The sequence below is a fragment of the Vulpes lagopus genome, chromosome 15, assembly GCF_018345385.1.
Source record: "Vulpes lagopus strain Blue_001 chromosome 15, ASM1834538v1, whole genome shotgun sequence".
Taxonomy (NCBI): domain Eukaryota; kingdom Metazoa; phylum Chordata; class Mammalia; order Carnivora; family Canidae; genus Vulpes; species Vulpes lagopus.
Window position 1 is genome coordinate 21,753,825 of NC_054838.1, and position 17,734 is coordinate 21,771,558.

At 37.2% G+C, this 17,734-nt stretch overlaps 2 protein-coding genes across 2 annotated transcripts; one reads left to right on the forward strand and one right to left on the reverse strand.

The window, feature by feature from the left end:
• Nucleotides 1–3,452: 3,452 nt before the first annotated feature.
• Nucleotides 3,453–15,600, forward strand: LOC121476151 (olfactory receptor 52Z1-like). Its single transcript, XM_041729886.1, has 3 exons — nucleotides 3,453–3,465; nucleotides 5,752–6,693; nucleotides 15,560–15,600. Exons 1-3 carry the CDS (start codon nucleotides 3,453–3,455, stop codon nucleotides 15,598–15,600), a joined length of 996 nt encoding a protein of 331 aa, XP_041585820.1.
• On the reverse strand, nucleotides 11,080–12,039 carry LOC121476599 (olfactory receptor 51L1-like). Its single transcript, XM_041730692.1, has one exon. The coding sequence runs from the start codon at nucleotides 12,037–12,039 to the stop codon at nucleotides 11,080–11,082; it is 960 nt and encodes a 319-aa protein (XP_041586626.1).
• Nucleotides 15,601–17,734: the final 2,134 nt, after the last annotated feature.

A 17,734-nucleotide genomic window follows, 5' to 3' on the forward strand; every position in this document is an offset into this window, starting at 1 on the left:
GACTACTCCACTCTTATAACTGGTAAATGAACTCAGTAAAGTCACAGAATACAAAATGTACAGAAATCTGTGGCATTTCTTTTTTTTTCTTTTTTTAATTTTTATAAATTTATTTTTTATTGGTGTTCAATTTGCCAACATATAGAATAACACCCAGTGCTCATCCTGTCAAGGGTCCACCTCAGTGCCCGTCACCCAGTCACCCCCACGCACTGCCCCGCCCACCTCCCCTTCCACCACCCCTAGTTCGTTTCCCAGAGTTAGGAGTCTTTCATGTTCTGTCGCCCTTTCTGATATTTCCCATTCATTTTTTCTCCTTTCCCCTTATTCCCTTTCACTACCTGCACCCCAATGTTTATAACAGCAAACTGTGGAAGGAGCCTCAGTGTCCATCAAAAGATGAATCTGTTGCATTTCTATACATCACTAATGAAGCAGTAGAAAGAGAAATTAAGGAATAAATCCTTTTTACAATTGTGCCAAAAAAATAGGAATAAACTTAATGAAAATGGTGAAAGATCTGCCTTCTAAAAACTATGAAATACTGATGAAAGAAATTCAAGATGCATAGAAATGGAAAATCATTCCATGCTAATGGGTTGGAAGAACAAATATTGTTAAAATGTCTATACTACCCAAAGCAATCTACAGTTTTAAAAATAATCCCTATCAAAATACAAGAGCATTTTTACAGAACTAGGACAAACAATCCTAAAATTTGTATGGAACCACAAAAGACCTTAAATAGCCATAGCAATCTTAAAAAGGAAAACAAACTGGAGGTATCACAAATCCAGATTTCAAGTTATATTACAAAGCAATAGCAATTAAAACAGTATGGTACTGGTATAAAAATAGACACATAGATGAATATAACAGTTTAGAAAAGCTAGAAATAAACCCACAATTATATGGTCAATTAATCTTTAACAAAGGAGGAAAGAATATCTAATGGAAAAAAGACAATCTCCTCCACAGAGGGTGTTAGGAAAACTGGAGAGCTACATGCAAAAGAATGAAACCGGACCACTTTCTCTCACCATACACAAAAATAAATTCAATTAAAGACCAAAATGTGAGGTTGAAATCACAAAAATCCTTGAAGAAAGAAGAGGCAGTAATTTCTCTAACATTGGCCACCGCAACATTTTTCCAGATATATATGCCCTGATGCAAGGGAAATAAAAGTAAAAATAAACTACTGGAACTACATCAAAATTAAAAAGTTTCAGGCAGTCCCGGTGGCTCAGCGGTTTAGTGCTGCCTTCAGCCCAGGGTGTGATCCTGGAGTCCCAGGATCGAGTCCCATGTCAGGCTCCCTGCATGGAGCCTGCTTCTCCCTCTGCCTGTGTCTCTGCCTCTGTCTCTCTGCGTCTGTCATGAATAAATAAATAAAATCTTTTAAAAAATACACAAAAAATTAAAAAGTTTTTGCACAGTGAAGGAAACAATAAGACTAAAAGGCAACTTATTGAATAAGAGGACATATTTTCAAATTATGTATCTGATGAAGGGTTAGTACCCACAATATATAAAGAACTGATACAACTTAAAATAATCCAATTAAAAATGGGCAGACGACATGAACAGATATTTCTCCAAAAACGACATACAGATGGCCAACAGACACATGAAAAGATGCTCAACATCACTCATCACCAGGGAAATGCAAATCACAACTACAATGAGATATCACCTCACACCTGTCAGAATGGCTAAAATTAAAAGCACACGAAACAAGTACTGGTGCGGGGATATGGAGAAAAAGGAAACATCTTGAGCTTTGATAGGAATGCAAACTGGTGCAGTCACTGTGAAACAGTGTGGAAATTCTTCAAAAAAGAGTAGAACTATCCTAGAATCCGTGAATTGCACTAGTGGGTATTTATCCTCCAAATACCAAAAACAAAACAAAAACAAAAACAAAACAGAACCCCTAATTCAAAGGGATGTATGTGTGTTTATTGAAGCCTAAATTATAATGACCAAATTATGGAAGCAGCTAGAGTATCCATCAATAGATGAATGCATAAGGAAGATGTGAGATATATATGTATAACTCAGCCATAAAATTAATGAAATCTTACCATTCATTATGACGTAAATGGAGCTACAGAGTATAACCTGAAGCAAAATAAGTAAATTAAAGAAACACAAATACCCTATGATCTCACTCATACATGGAATTTAAGTAACAAAACAAATTTAAAAAGAGGGAAAAAAAGAAAGATAGAGACAAACCAAGAAACAGACTCAATTATGGAGAACCAATGGGGAGGTGGGTGGGAGGATGAATGAAATAGTTTATGGGAATTAAGGGTACACTAATGAGGAAACAGAAGGGAAGGGAAGAAAGGGAGTGAAGTGGATCCAATCCAGAAGGGCACCAATAGGGCATATTTCCAACAGTAGGACATTGTGGAAAGAATAAAACTATGGAGATGGAACAAGATAAATGGTTGTCAGAAGGCATAGAAGAAAGGAGGGATAAATAGGTGGAACACAAGGGATTTGTAGGGCAGTGAAACTATGGCGTGTGCAATCTTCTTTGTGATTTTAGCCTTTTTCCAGAAAATTGGCTTTGTCTGCCTACCATAGGCACTCGGTTTCCCACCACAGCACCTCTTTCCCTGGGCATAAAGGGAATCTTTGCCCTAGCTTATCTATGGTGACAAATGTATCATAGCAATGTGAGGTGCTAATAATAGAGAGAATAGATTGGGTAAGAAGGGATTATATGTGAAACTCTATACTTTCTGATTAATTTTCCTGTAAACCTCAAATTGCTCCATAAAGCAGTATATGTTAATTTATAAAGCTTCGTTTGAAAAATGGGAGTTATTTAAATATACAGTCATGCTTTTCCCTTAGAAAAACCTCAAAATATCTCACTGAGGGACACTTGGTCACATATAGAAATGTAATAAAATTGCCTCAATAGTTGGGCTTTGTCATAAAAGATGTCCATGTTCCAGAAGAGTCATTCAGGAAATCTTTTTTTTTTTTTTTGGTACTCCTTAAAGGACACATACTGAACTAGCAAAGACGTGCAGAGATGCTGCGCTGCTCAGAGACTTGGTTTGAGATGGAAAATTATCAAATGCAGTTCAAAATTGGAAAATATAATTTCACAAGTATGAAAGATAGGTTTAGTCAGCTAATCCACATACCAATTGTAGGTCTCAGGTGCAAAATAAATCACTTGGCCCTATAAAATTCCCAAAAGACTTCTTGGCCTAGAGGTTATTCCTGGAGTTCTTGTTGTAAATATCTGTGTACAATAAAGGTATATATATGTATGTATATTTATACACACACAAGCACACATACATTCTCTGAATCCCTATAAGATAGACATGACATTTTTATCTAACATCTAAGAATATCCATGGGAAATGCTAAGAGGAAATTTAAGATCTGCCTTTGTATATTCCCAGTGGTTTAGAAAAACCATGCATGTAAAAGGTAAGTTAGAATAGTTTCCTGGTTAAAACTGTGGGTGCTGCAGTTAGGATCCTTGATTTCAAAACAGGCTTCACATCTTAGGAAAATCCTTGAGTATCTGAGTTTTCTTCTATGTAAAATTAGGATAGTAACATAGTTAATTCATATAGTAGTTATTACCCTTAACACCCAAGTAAAGTTATTAGAATGGGTTTTAGGAAAATGCTTAGCACATTGCAACCATTAATATGTATTTCCAATGATTATTTTTACCATTACTGCTATGTTGCCCATCCCTGTGCTGATATGTGATACGTCTTCCATTCAAATATGCTGTTATTTTCTGTGTAGTTATTACACAGCAAAGCTGGGTACTGTAAGAGACAACCAGATAAAAGAAGCAAAGCCATAATCTTACCAGGCTAATAAAATTGTGGTTACACCTCCACATTTTTAAAATATTTTTCACCTCCACATTTTTAACAAAGTAACCATTCAAAAAATCCCTCTAAGAGTTGCATTAAAAACCATTTCATCTCTCCCATATGTTTGCCTTTTGATGAGAAATTTTGTCTTTTCTTTCTTATCTCAATGTTATGAGAGAGAGAACAATGTAAGGGAGAATAGAATAAATATATATTAATTCACGTGATAATATGCTCTACTTATTGTGAAGGGCTGAAATAATCTCAAAAAGGTTCCAATTAATAATTAAAGGGTTAATGAATATTTTACAATGCAGTGTAGTTGTCCATCTAAGTGATGGTATGACAGCCCCACTTGAAAAGTGGCCCCTTTGTGGATTCTAGATTTTGATAGCTCTTTTTAGTTGAAATAGCATTTATTGCCTATCACTTTGAAAGTTATCAAGATTTGCAGTCAAAAGCATTCATAAACATCCTTGGTGGCTTTGCCAAAAGTACTGCACTTAATTAAAAACTTGACTAGTTGAATTAATGTTTTATTGACTTGGGAAAAGAATAATTTTATATTGGGGATGCTTTTTAAAGAAAGCTATTGTTATTTTACAATGTTTTGATATGTTATAAGTAAGAACTATTGGGGCACCTGGGTGGCTCAGTGGTTGAATGCCTGCTTCATCTCAGGTCGTGGTCCTGGAGTCCTGACTGAGTTCCACATTGGGTTCCCCACTGGGAGCCTGCTTCTCCCTCTGCCTATATCTCTGCCTCTCCTTCTGTGTCTCTTATGGATAAATAAATAAAATCTTTTTTTTTTAAGTAAGAACTACTGAAACTTTAAAAAGTTTCTAAAATGTTATTCTTTTTTGGTGAATATGAAAATCGAAATTATTCTGTAAATGCGTCTTTCAATGATAAGTATTGAATAATCATGGTCTTTGACATCTTCAGTGACTGTCTTGTTCTGAAAGAGAACACTCTATACTCTAGATTTTTATTGTCTTCCTTGATTCCATTTCACGATCCTTAGGAGTTAACGGTTTTTAGTATCCGAATGATACTACAACTTTGGCATAGCAGTTTAAATTTCATGTTAACTCAACCATTGTCTTCAAGAATTCAAATGAGAAGCAGATGAGTAAAACTTTTTCTTTACTGTAGCAAAAGTAGGGCAAGAAAACATCTCTCATATCATCAAGATGGGAAACAACAATTGAAGTCTTCATGCTGGTCCGTTACGTACACTTTATTATCCAACCTATGCCCTCCCCTTCAGTTTGTTTGTCAAAGAATGGAATATTAACCCTCTCCAGACTTCTATGCAGTGATAAAGAGGAAACAACTTTTACTGTATTTAATAAATTATTATGAAGTTAGGCAAAAACTACATACAATACATAGCACCAATCAAAGTTCAAACGACATATACATAAATTATGTGGTTATAACAATTAGGTTTACAAAAGCAAGGATTTCAACTCTTATTTTTCTGATACACAATTTATTTTTCCAATTTTAGTATACACGCGGCGGAAGTGAGCACCACAATTTACTTTTCAGAGAGAACAGAACACTCCATAAAAGGGAAGTGGTTTGCCCATAATCATTCAGATTTTTTGGGTTTTTTTGTGTTTTTGTGGTTTTTGTGTGTGCATGGGGCTTGATCTCAAAACCTGAAGATCAAGAGACACATGCACTACCAACTGATCCAGCCAGACACCTTCAGACCTTCATTCAGATACTTAATAACTTTTCTCAGACCATTTTATTCTCCTTCCATTTCACCATGCCAAATTGATACTTAGGTTTTTACTAAGATGAAGGAATAAATATGTATTTTCATTTAGTATGTACTTTACCCATTTTCTTTCTGTGTTTCATATAACAGACTTGGCTCACCTGTCTGTAAGAATATCCAACTCTACATCTGCTCACTTCACTGCCTTTTTGCTGACTGGAGTCCCAGGATTAGAAGATTTCCAAATCTGGATCTCCATCCCCTTCAGCTTCATGTACCTTTTGGCTGTGATAGGCAATGGTCTGGTTATGGCAGTGGTGGCCTGGGACAGAAACCTCCATGAACCCATGTATCTCTTCCTGGCCATGTTGGCACTCAATGATGTTTTCCTTTGTACAGTCACAGTGCCCAAAATGCTTCTCATCTTCTGGCAGGGCCCTTCCCCATCAACGTTTCCTGCATGTCTCACACAGATGTTTTTTGTTCATGCTCTGTTCCTCTCTGAGTCTGCTGTTCTCTTGGCCATGGCTTTTGATCGCTATGTGGCTATCTGTGCACCACTCCATTATGCAACCCTACTTACCGGATCTCTCATCAGCAAGGTAGGTCTGGCTCTGGTGGCTCGGAGTGTGGCTGTGGTCACCCCTGGTGTCCTCCTCATTCTCCGGTTGCATTTCTGCCGGAGCAATGTCATCCACCATACCTACTGTGAGAACATGGGCATTGCCAAGTTGGCCTGTAATAACATTTCCCTTAATAGCATTTATGGGCTCACTGCTGCTCTCCTCACCACAGGGCTAGACTTTGTCCTCATCTCCCTGTCCTACTGTCTAATCCTGAGAACAGTCTTCCAACTACCTTCTAGGGAAGCCCGGACAAAGGCCTTTGGAACATGTGGAGCTCATATATGTGTCATCTTGATATTTTATACTCTGGCCTTCTTTTCCTTCTTTACCCATCGCTTTGGAAATCATGTACCCAGGCATGTCCTTATCCTCCTGGCAAACCTCTACTTATTGGTGCCACCTACTATGAACCCTATTGTTTATGGAGTAAAGACAAAAGAGATAAGGATGCGTGTCTTGGGGCTCTGTAACCAACCAAAATGACCCAAGCGTTATGAAGCAACAAGGATTTGGTGAGTACACGATGGAGGATCAGATTTAAATGTCAAGTGTGAATCAACCTGGGCAAATCTATTCTCTGAATACTTAACCTTGGGATAGAGCTTAAGATATTCACATTTCCAAATGTTGTCTTCCAAACCAGGGTAAACAGGAAGCTAATAGGCAACTGCTCCAGTAACATCAAGGAGTAGCTCAACATATTAAGGTAATAAACAGAGTATACAAATAATTTAATAAATATTTGTTAAAAATAAATAATAAATAAATATTTGTTAAACAGATAAATGTATTAACTAATCACATGCTAACTGCTGATAATTTTATGTAAGAAATGACCTAATATGTCTTTATGTATTATATAGAATGTATACTTTAAACACTTCTTTCTTTTCCTCTGAAAAGTATTTTCCTTAGCTTGCAGAAAATGTCTGTTTCATAGCTCCTTTAATATCATACTGTAATAAAGATTCTTTTGGTTGCACACAATAGAAACTTACTTTGGTTAGGTTAAGTAAACAAACCAACAAAAGAGAGAATCTGAGGAATGACATGACATCCAAGAAATTTTGAGTATCTATGACTTAGGAAGGACCAAAGTCAGGCTAACTGCCCCATCTTGGGTCAGATTGCTAAAACAGCATCAATCTGTTACATCTCTTAACATTCTGATTAATGGGGATGAAATTGTGTCAGGAAAATTCTCAAAAAAAGATAAATTATGGCAGACTGTCAAGATTATGTTCGCTGGATTCATTTAGCTCTTTACATAAATAAGCATATGCAATTTAGCTAGTGTAGCTTTTCACACACCAGACATTCTTACTGAGTGCATTATATAGTGCCTGGGACAAATTGTATCATCTCTAAACTTATCTGACATAGTTTCTGGAATGTGATCCCTTTTGTCCTCTAGAAAATATTCACCTGTTGATTAATAAAAGAGTTTTCCCTGGCATAAGACAACAAAAAAATGCATCATGAAGATAATATAAACATATACATGGTCTAGTGGTTGAATTAATTGACTAGAGTACCTTTAAAATACTTATATTGCTATCATTCTCTTTATCAATGCATATGACTATTTCTAGACTCTAGAAATAGACACTATATATTTTTAAGGAATTATGTTTTTATTATTTAGAGATACCATATTGAATAACTGAATGACTAAGCTGAGATAATGAAGTATTGCAATGCTTTGTATAAAAGAAAATGCCAGACACTATAATGACAAATGAGATGTGATCTCTGTTATTTTTTTCTTGTCATTGTGTTTTGCCACAAGGAGACTTCTGTATCATCAAGAGAAACAAGGTATAACCTAAAATATAACATTTGACATTATGAAAACAATTGCATTGCATTTTTGCCTAATGATTGGGGATTAGAATACAAAAATGAATTATGATTTGGGCTTCTATGGGTAACTTACAGATTCTGCAAGAAAGCAGAGAATGTTTTCAAAAGGCAAATAAATACTTGTGACGTTGTCAAAAAAGGCAACATGAGTAAGGGTGCCTCTTGCTTTATAAAACCATATAGAAATGAAAAAGATGCTTCAGTCATATTATTGTAATTCTAGGCAGGAACTTCCTGTTTTTGGAGTACCAACTGCTTGCTGAAAGACTACACTTCTGCTTTTGTTAAGGTTCAAAACAAAATGTTTCTGTTCCCAACTCAATACCACCTTGTAATTAATGCATTCATTCATTCATTCATTCATATATGAAATTACTCATCTCCTCACCAATTGTATTTTATGTGAAGAATTATCTTAATTTTAAAAACATGTACCTTCCAAGTGTTTTTGGTTGAAGTATATTTTATTATTATAATGTAATTATAGTAATACATTAAATAATACTTTGTGTGCTCATATATTGGGTATTTATGTACATATTCTTTTAAAATGGTTTTACTAATATGCAAAATGCAAAATCTGGGATACAACAGTTTAAACATATTTCTATTAACAACAACAAAAAACTAATAACTGTGTTTTTTGGAGTACAAGTGCTAGGGAAGATATGTTCAACATCCATAGGTTAAAGATATATTTTGTAGGGATGCCTGGGTGGCTCAGTGATTCAGTGTCTGCTTTTGGCTCAGGGCGTGATCCCAGAGTCCCAGGATCCAGTCCCAAATCAGGCTCCCTGCAGAGAGCCTGCTTTTCTCTCTGCCTATGTCTCTGCCTCTCTCTCTGAGTCTAAATAAATAAATAAATAAATAAATAAATAAATAAATAAATAATAAATATCTGGTATCTGCAGTTCTTATTTAAAGATGATTATAGGGGATCCCTGGGTGGTGCAGCGGTTTGGCGCCTGCCTTTGGCCCAGGGCGCGATCCTGGAGACCCGGAATCGAATCCCACATCGGGCTCCCGGTGCATGGAGCCTGCTTTTCCCTCTGCCTGTGTCTCTGCCTCTCTCTCTCTCTCTCTCTCTCTCTGTGACTATCATAAATAAATAAAAATTAAAAAAAATAAAGATGATTATAGTTAAATGCTATACAATGAATAGCTGATGGTAATGATCACTCTCAAAATTTTCACTTTTTCTATCAATTTTTTATTGCACCAAATATTATCTAATTTTGATATTTATGTACCTTTTTTATTCTTAGTTGATGTACTTACTCAAGGTGAATTTGTTAAAAGGAGAGGGGTAATTAGAATTAGAATCAAGAAATAGGTTAAAAGGGTGGAAACAATATAGTTGAATTAAAAGCAGATAGCAGAAATTGCAAATGTATTCCATATGCCTGAAATTTGAAATCCTAATTTTAATTTAGTAAGCTCTTTTATTATATTACATGTGGGTTCATGACATGTCAAATCTTTTCCTTCAAGATTATTTTATTTTTAAAAGATTTTTATTTATTTAATCATGAAAGACAGAGAGAGAGAGAGAGGCAGAGACATAGGCAGAGGGAGAAGCAGGCTCCATGCAGGAAGCCCGATGTGGGACTCGATCCTGGGATTTCACAATCATGCCCTGAGCTGAAGGCAGATGCCCAACTGCTGAGCCACCCAGGCATCACCTTCAAGATATTTAAAAATATCCAAGCCAGTCATTCTTTTTTTTTTCAATAATTGATTCATTCCTTTTATCATTTATACACTTAATTATTTAGTGTCATTTTTATACCAAGCATAATATTCATTCTTACAGGTACCAACTCTTTGATATATGATATAACAGGATATGTAAAATATATTAATTATTATTACATAAATACTGGGAACCATGACACATTTAAAGTCTTATTTGTCCCCTTTGTTTATTTTGCCTTTGCACAATTATAGCCATACAAACTAGAATATTCAATTACATTTGCTAGTATTTTTATACAACGCTATTCAGACAGATACTAACACATTCAGAATTATAAGGAAAGATAGTTTTAGTATTGAAAAGAGTTCTAGATAAAATTGTGATACCCTAATCTTTAGCTATTTCTAGCTGCCACAAATTTTTACTAGCTACACCCCCAATGAGCTACATTGTTAAATGAATTAAATTCTTCATAGCCAGGGATACCAAGGATAATATTTTTTTAATTCAAATAAGTAGTATACCCTAAATTATTATTAAGATGCATTTAACCCAATGGAATATGATCACAAGACTTCATATCACAATATGTTGACTATTTCAAAACTTATTATAGTTTCAATTTAAAAATGAGTTTCAATTTTTATAAATTTAAAATTATTTCTAAAAATTTAGTAAGAGAAAAAATAGGCATATTGTCTCTACTGTTCCTGAGAAAACTAAATATCCTTAGTAGGGCATAACATGTGAATAAACTTTTAATATATGATGCAATGCACAATGAGGATTGCTAACCTCTGCATTGAGCCCTAAAATGCTCTTATATTAAACTTGTCCTATCTTTCAGAAAGAAATAAAAAATAGATATAAAAAGCAAATGATTAAAAAAAGTAATTGATATAACAAGAAAAGTAATAAAAGTACTTACCAAATACAGTGTGTAAAGGGAAACAAAGATTCATGGGTTTAATATATTTAATGAAAAATTAACAGATAAATGACCTTGGAAGAGATTAGGATTAGATATGGAAGAAAATAGATAGAAATGATATCTACCACACTCCATCAAATGTGTTTATATTTACAGGGAATGTATAAAATACATGTTAATTCAAGCTGTATAGTGCCAGGAGATACCACTGTCTCCTTAGGAACTTCTTGAGATGCTCTGTTGCCTCCAATTCTGTTCTTTACTCTTTTGTTGGCAAATATGATGCCTACAAACCTAGAGCAGACAAATCAGTATGTGTTTACATCATTTAGATTGCTGCTATTATTGTCTTGAGGGCATCCCTACATCATAGTAGAACTGATTTTTGTGGGGAAAAGTAGGTGGAGAACGCCTTGGCGGATCTGTTTGGTCTTCACACTATAGATGATTGGATTAAGCACGGGTGGAACCAATAAGTAGATGTGAGCCATGAAGATGTGGATGAGGGGAGAGGAGTGTTTGGCAAAACGATGGACAATAGAGAGCCCAATCATCGGCACATATAGGATGAGTACAACACAGATGTGGGATGCACATGTGTTGAGGGCCTTAAGCCTCCCCTCACGTGATGCGATTCTTAATATTGAGTGCAGAATGTACATATAAGAAACAAAAATACCCAGAGAGTCCATGCCCCACAGCACAATAACCAGAATCAACCCATATATAATATTAAACATAGTGTCAGCACAGGCAAGACGAATCATGTCCTGGTGCAGACAATAGGAATGAGAAAGGATGTGGGAGTGGCAGAAAGGAAAGAAGGCCAACCTGGCCAGAAGTGGAATCATGGCAAAGGCACTCCTAAGCAGGGCTGCAAGTCCAATTTTAATGATAAGTCTTGGGGTGAGAATGGTAGCATATCGTAGAGGGTGGCAGATAGCCACATAGCGGTCAAAGGCCATGGCCAAGAGCACAGATGATTCAGTGAAGGAGAAAGTGTGAATTAAAAACATTTGGACCACGCAGATATTGAACTGGATTTCCCGGGAAATGGACCACAACACCCTGAAGAGTGATATCATTGTGGGCATGGACATGCCCATGTCAGTGAGGGAAAGCATGGCCAGGAAGTAGTACATGGGCTCATGGAGCCTAGGGTCTGTCCGAACAATATGCAGGATGGTGCAGTTACCCATTATTCCAACAAGGTAGAGGAGACAGAATGGAATGGATATCCAGTGGTGAAATTCCTCATAGCCAGGGATACCTGTGAGATAGAATGTGGAGGACAGGCTATTACTGGAGTTTAAGGTTGCCATGGAGCTCGCTGTGCAGCTAACAATCCAAATTCAGGATCCCAAGCCAGTGGGGAGGGCAATCATGAGATCAGCATCTGAGTCAGGAAAACAAAACAAAACAAGTGACATGTTCTTGTTTGCACTCTTCCATGCATCCTCACATTTTTGCTCTGTCTGTCTACGTTGCATTGCTGTGCATTGTCAGGTAAGTGAAATATCCACTTTATGACCACAAGGACATTTCCTCCTGCCTCCTGGATGCAGATCCATTGACATTCTGTCTAAATACAGACAATCTTCTTCTAAAGACACTACTCAGAACAGCATGCACACAAACAGTTCTAGATTAGATCTTTCACTTTATAATTTCCTTCCAGAATTTTCTTGGCAAGGGCTACTGAGCTTTGTTGACTTTAGCTTCTCTCTCTCTTTTGTTTTTGTTTTTTTTTTAAGACTCATGCAGTGATTTACACACAATGTCTTATTATGCCTAAACCACATAGCTTTTTCAGTACTACTGAAACACTATGTGATATATCCTTAAAGAAAATAGAGAATCCAGAAGTTGACCCTCAAATTTATGGCCAACTAATATTCGACAAAACAGGAAAGACCATCCACTGGAAAAAAAAACAGTCTCTTCAATAAATAGTGCTGGGAAAATTTGACATCTACATGCAGAAAATGAAACTGAAACATTCTCTTACACCATACGCAAAGATAAACTCAAAATGGATGAAAGATCTAAATGTGAGACAAGATTCCATCAAAATCCTAGAGGAGAACACAGCCAACACCCTTTTTGAACTCGGCCACAGTAACTTCTTGAAAGATACATCCACGAAGGCCAGGGAAGCAAAAGCAAAAATGAACTACTGGGACTTCATCAAGATAAGAAGCTTTTGCACAGCAAAAGAAAGAGTCAACAAAACTAAAAGACAACCTACAGAATGGGAGAAGATATTGCAAATGACATATCAGATAAGGTACTAGTATCCAAGATCTATAAAGAACTTATTAAACTCAACAGCAAAGAAACAAACAATCCAGTCATGAAATGGGCAAAAGACATGAAGAGAAATCTCACAGAGGAAGACATAGACATGGCCAACAAGCACATGAGAAAATGCTCCGCATCATTCGCCATCAGGGAAATACAAATCAAAAGCACAATGAGATACCACCTCACACCAGTGAGAATGGGGAAAATTAACAAGGCAGGAAACCACAAATGTTGGAGAGGATGCGGAGAAAGGGGAACCCTCTTGCACTATTGGTGGGAGTCTGAACTGGGACAGCAACTCTGGAAAACTGTGTGGAGGTTCCTCAAAGAGTTGAAAATAGACCTGCCCGACGACTCAGCGATTGCACTGCTGGGGATTTACCCCAAAGATACAGATGCAATGAAACGCTGGACACCTGCACCCCGATGTTTCTAGCAGCAATGTCCACAATAGCCAAACTGTGGAAGGAGCCTCGGTGTCCATCGAAAGATGAATGGATAAAGAAGCTGTGGTCTATGTATACAATGGAATATTCCTCAGCCATTAGAAATGACTAATACCCACCATTTGCTTTGACCTGGATGGAACTTGAGGATATGCTGAGTGAAATAAGTCAATCAGAGGACAAGCATTATATGGTCTCATTCATTTGGGGAATATAAAAAATAGTGAAAGGGAATAAAGGGGCAAGGAGAAAAACTGAGTGGGAAACATCAGAAAGGGAGACAGAACATTCCCTAACTCTGGAAAACGAACAAGGGGTGGTAGAAAGGGAGGTCGGCGGGGTTTGGGGGTGACTCTGATGGGCACTGAGGGAGGCACTTGATGTGATGAGCACTGGGTGTTATGCCATATGTTGACAAATTGAATTCCAATAAAAAAAAAAAGAATTCAGATAAGGATGGGTCAGCAGTACTTATTAACATAAGCAGCTCTTAACAACATATCCAAAATTATGTAAAGACTCCTAACTCGGGGAAACGAACTAGGGGTGGTGGAAGGGGAGGAGGGCGGGTGTTGGAGGGGAATGGGTGACGGGCACTGAGGTGGACACTTGACGGGATGAGCACTGGGTGTTTTTCTGTATGTTGGTAAATTGAACACCAATAAAAATTAATTTAAAAAAATTATGTAAATGTCGCCACAGGCCTGGTCTTGACCAGCGTCACCACAAGCTAAAATGGGTTAAAATAGACTTACTTGAAATAATTTAGAATTTTAAGAATTATAACAATGGACTGTGTCATTTGATATGTAATGTTCCTATTATATATAATTTTAGCAAAGTATAGTTGCTTCTGACTTTAAAGTTTCAGAACCTTCTTTCTTAAAGGTCAGATCTAATCCATCAATTTGAGAGTGGTACCTTCTATAAAAATGAGTAACTAAATAAATTAGGTGCTATAAGGAAAGATAGAGCAGAAATTCATGCTTCAAAGCAAAAACTAGAGAAAACAAGATAACGAGAAAGTATGATGCTCAGAAAAAGCATCTGACCTGGATGCAAAGTCTTTCCTACTCAGAACAAATGAGAAAACATATTTCCCACCAATAGAGTCTCGTACCCCTTCTGTGGTCAAGAACAACATCTCTGAAGTACAACAGATGAGCCACCTCTCAAAATCCCACTTGCCCATCATTTGCCAAGAATCCCTGCTCACCAAAATGCTGTTTTGAGAATTTGCAATCCAGGAGACAGCTTACTTCCCACTGCAAATAAATAATCTGGCATCTTCCTGTCTTGTAAAGTCTGCCTTGGACTCTGTGAGATTCAGATCCCCTTCAGTCTTGTCTAGTTCCATGCACAAACTCTGACTGTGGCAGATATGTGGCTGGAATGATTAATAATCATAGTTTTCTATGCAACAGAAGGCATGTAATAATGAAAATAAATAAATAAATAAATAAATAAATAAATGCCAGAGATCATAAATCCAGTCTGACTACTTATATTACAATTAAATCTTGCCCACACACTGTGGGATCTCCTGCTATTTTCTTCTATCACCAAGTCTTGCTTCTCTTGCCGTGGTCTTATCTCCCTCACCCTCCTGTCCACCCCTGCACTTATTACCTTCCAAGCTCAAATTTTCCAATATGATTCCTTCTCTTCCCTGATTATCTTCCAAGATGTCATCCCTAATCCAATAGGAAATCTGCCTTTCGTTTACCTCACTGCTGGTCAGTTCACACTATTACTCTCACTTTATGGTGTCTCTTTCCCTCTGCCAAGAAGGGGTGAACCTGAAGTTTAATGGAAAACTGGAATATACCTGATCTGGAGGCCAGAATAAAAGCAGCTTTATCATTTCCATGACATTCTATTGAGATTTGAGGGGGCACTGCCCTCCATCCACCTTGTTCAGACTCTTTCTCTGCTTCCAGAAGCACATCCACCTCGGTAATATTCTAGTCCCAATGCTTGCTCACGTTTGGGTTAGGCAAATGGCTTATTTCCCTCTGGAATCAAAGGAGCCTCATCTGTAAACTGTAGATAAAAACAACTTGAGAAGATTGTGCTTATAATTAAAAAGGAGATCATGTGGGTAAAATACTTAGCACGGCACCTTACATATAGTGACCATAAAATAATAGTGATATGATGATGTCAGTAATGACAATAACAATATTTCTTGGAAGTGTAATGGGAGGTAGGAGGATAATGAGGAGACTGTGGAGTATCCCTCCAGAAAGGGAACACCCTGAGTGGGCATCTTACAAAAGTGATCTAGGTCAGCTGAGGGATTGGAAGTGAGGGATATGAGGTTCATCTCTGTTTCTTCCAGTGAAAATTCAGTATAGATATAGGTATAAATTGCTTCATGTCCTTTACCTCCAAATTCTTCTGGTAATTTCAATCATTATACTTACATAGTTTTCATTCTGTTACCAATTTGGGAAGGAAAATAAAGGTAGAGCCCAGGATAAAATGGGAAGTCTGTCAAAAAAAAGGAATGATATCTTTGGGGACTATCACGACCCTGGAATCTGAGCAGCCATGTCAGTGTTCTGAAGTTGCCACAACATATATTCACTATGTTCCACAGATTCACTAGGATCTGCTCTGCCTATTACTCCACAACTCCTCATAATGTGGCATTGGTGCATTTGACTGCTCAATACCTATTGCTTCTGATTCTTTTCAGATTTATTCACATGGCCTCGTGAGGTCTTCTACCATCCTCAGAATAGGAGATGTAGTCGATAAACACAAAAATCAGAAGGAGCTATAATTTGAGGTGTAGACTCCTGAGTCACAATTACGTCATATTGGGAAGCACTGATACTTGGGATTCTAAGGGACTTTGAAGGTTATCTGATACAGTCCCAATCACATTCTGGAATCCCCATTCTGTCACGTCACAAAAATAATCCTTCACCCCTGGAAGCATCACATCCCGCCCATGGACACACAGACCACCCACCATAGAGATCTGGGGTATCCTTGGCAAGTCCAATCTGAAAAGTCTGACCGAATCTGGCTTGAAAGCTATAGGAATGAGCATGAAGGCATTTTGGTGAAAATCATGTCCTATGATGACCTGAGAACCGCTTCCCTTCTTGAACATTCTCCGGGTCCTTCTCACGCTCTTGAGTGTCCACTCTCCTCCCTGTTGTGTCTCACATCCCCCTCTGTGTTTTCCTCTTATGCCCACTTTTATTGTCTCCAGTCCTCACCTACCCGGTAGGCTAGTTCCTCTGGCCACTGGAGACCATTCTAATTCTCTGAGCAAGAAGGATCAGTTCATAAGTCTTCCCCCAGTCCTTTGAGATATGAGGCCCCAGGATAAATGCAGGACAGTGTGTGTAACCCTGTCAGTGCCACTGACACTGTTTGTCAGTTTGGGCTCTCTCCACTATTTAGGCTACATCGGGTGTAGTAGTTTGGGAATACAGGGCCAAGAAGGCTATTGAGATTCTCTAATGCTTATTGCCTCAATGTGTGGAACCAATGAGTTAGTGCAAAGTGATATGAAATACTACTTTGTATCCAGAATATGATAGGGCAGTAAAGATTTTGAACATTGTGTAGCCAAAGAGGGTAACTTATAAAGGTTTAATTTGTGTTACTTTCTTCAATTTTGCTGTAAACCTAAAGCTTCTATAAAATAAAATGTATTTTGAAAAACACATAATTAGCAGTAAAACCAATGTCATCACTCAGATCTGCTTGGCTGTGGTAGTACATTTTTCACTGTGCCATAGATTTCTTCCTAATGAAACAGATTTATATGTTTAATTTGAATAAAATTAAAAGCTTTTACTGAAGTATTCATATGTATGGGGTTTGCTATATGACCAACACAGCAATGGTGAATGAGGGAAAATATCGAAGTGCCAATATCCAGAGTGAAATGTATGAAAATCTAAATATCTTCCATTGGGAAGACAATGATACACCTTGAAAGCTGAAGAATGTGTAAGAGTCTTGGGTTTGGAGTACATAATAAGAAATAGTGCATTTGTAAGACAATAAATAGAGTGAGGCATGGTATGATAGACGTTTTCACTACAGAATAATTCCCCTCACCTTTTTTTAAATTTTTAAGTATTTTAATTTTTTTTAAAGATTTTAGCCTGAACAGTTTAGGGACTGCCAAATTACAGGGCGAGGCTTTGAGATTGAAATAGCAGAATTTGTGAGGCTATGCTGCTTGCTGGGGAATAAGGAGAAGGAGATCCATTTGTACCAACATGAATTTCACTCAGCA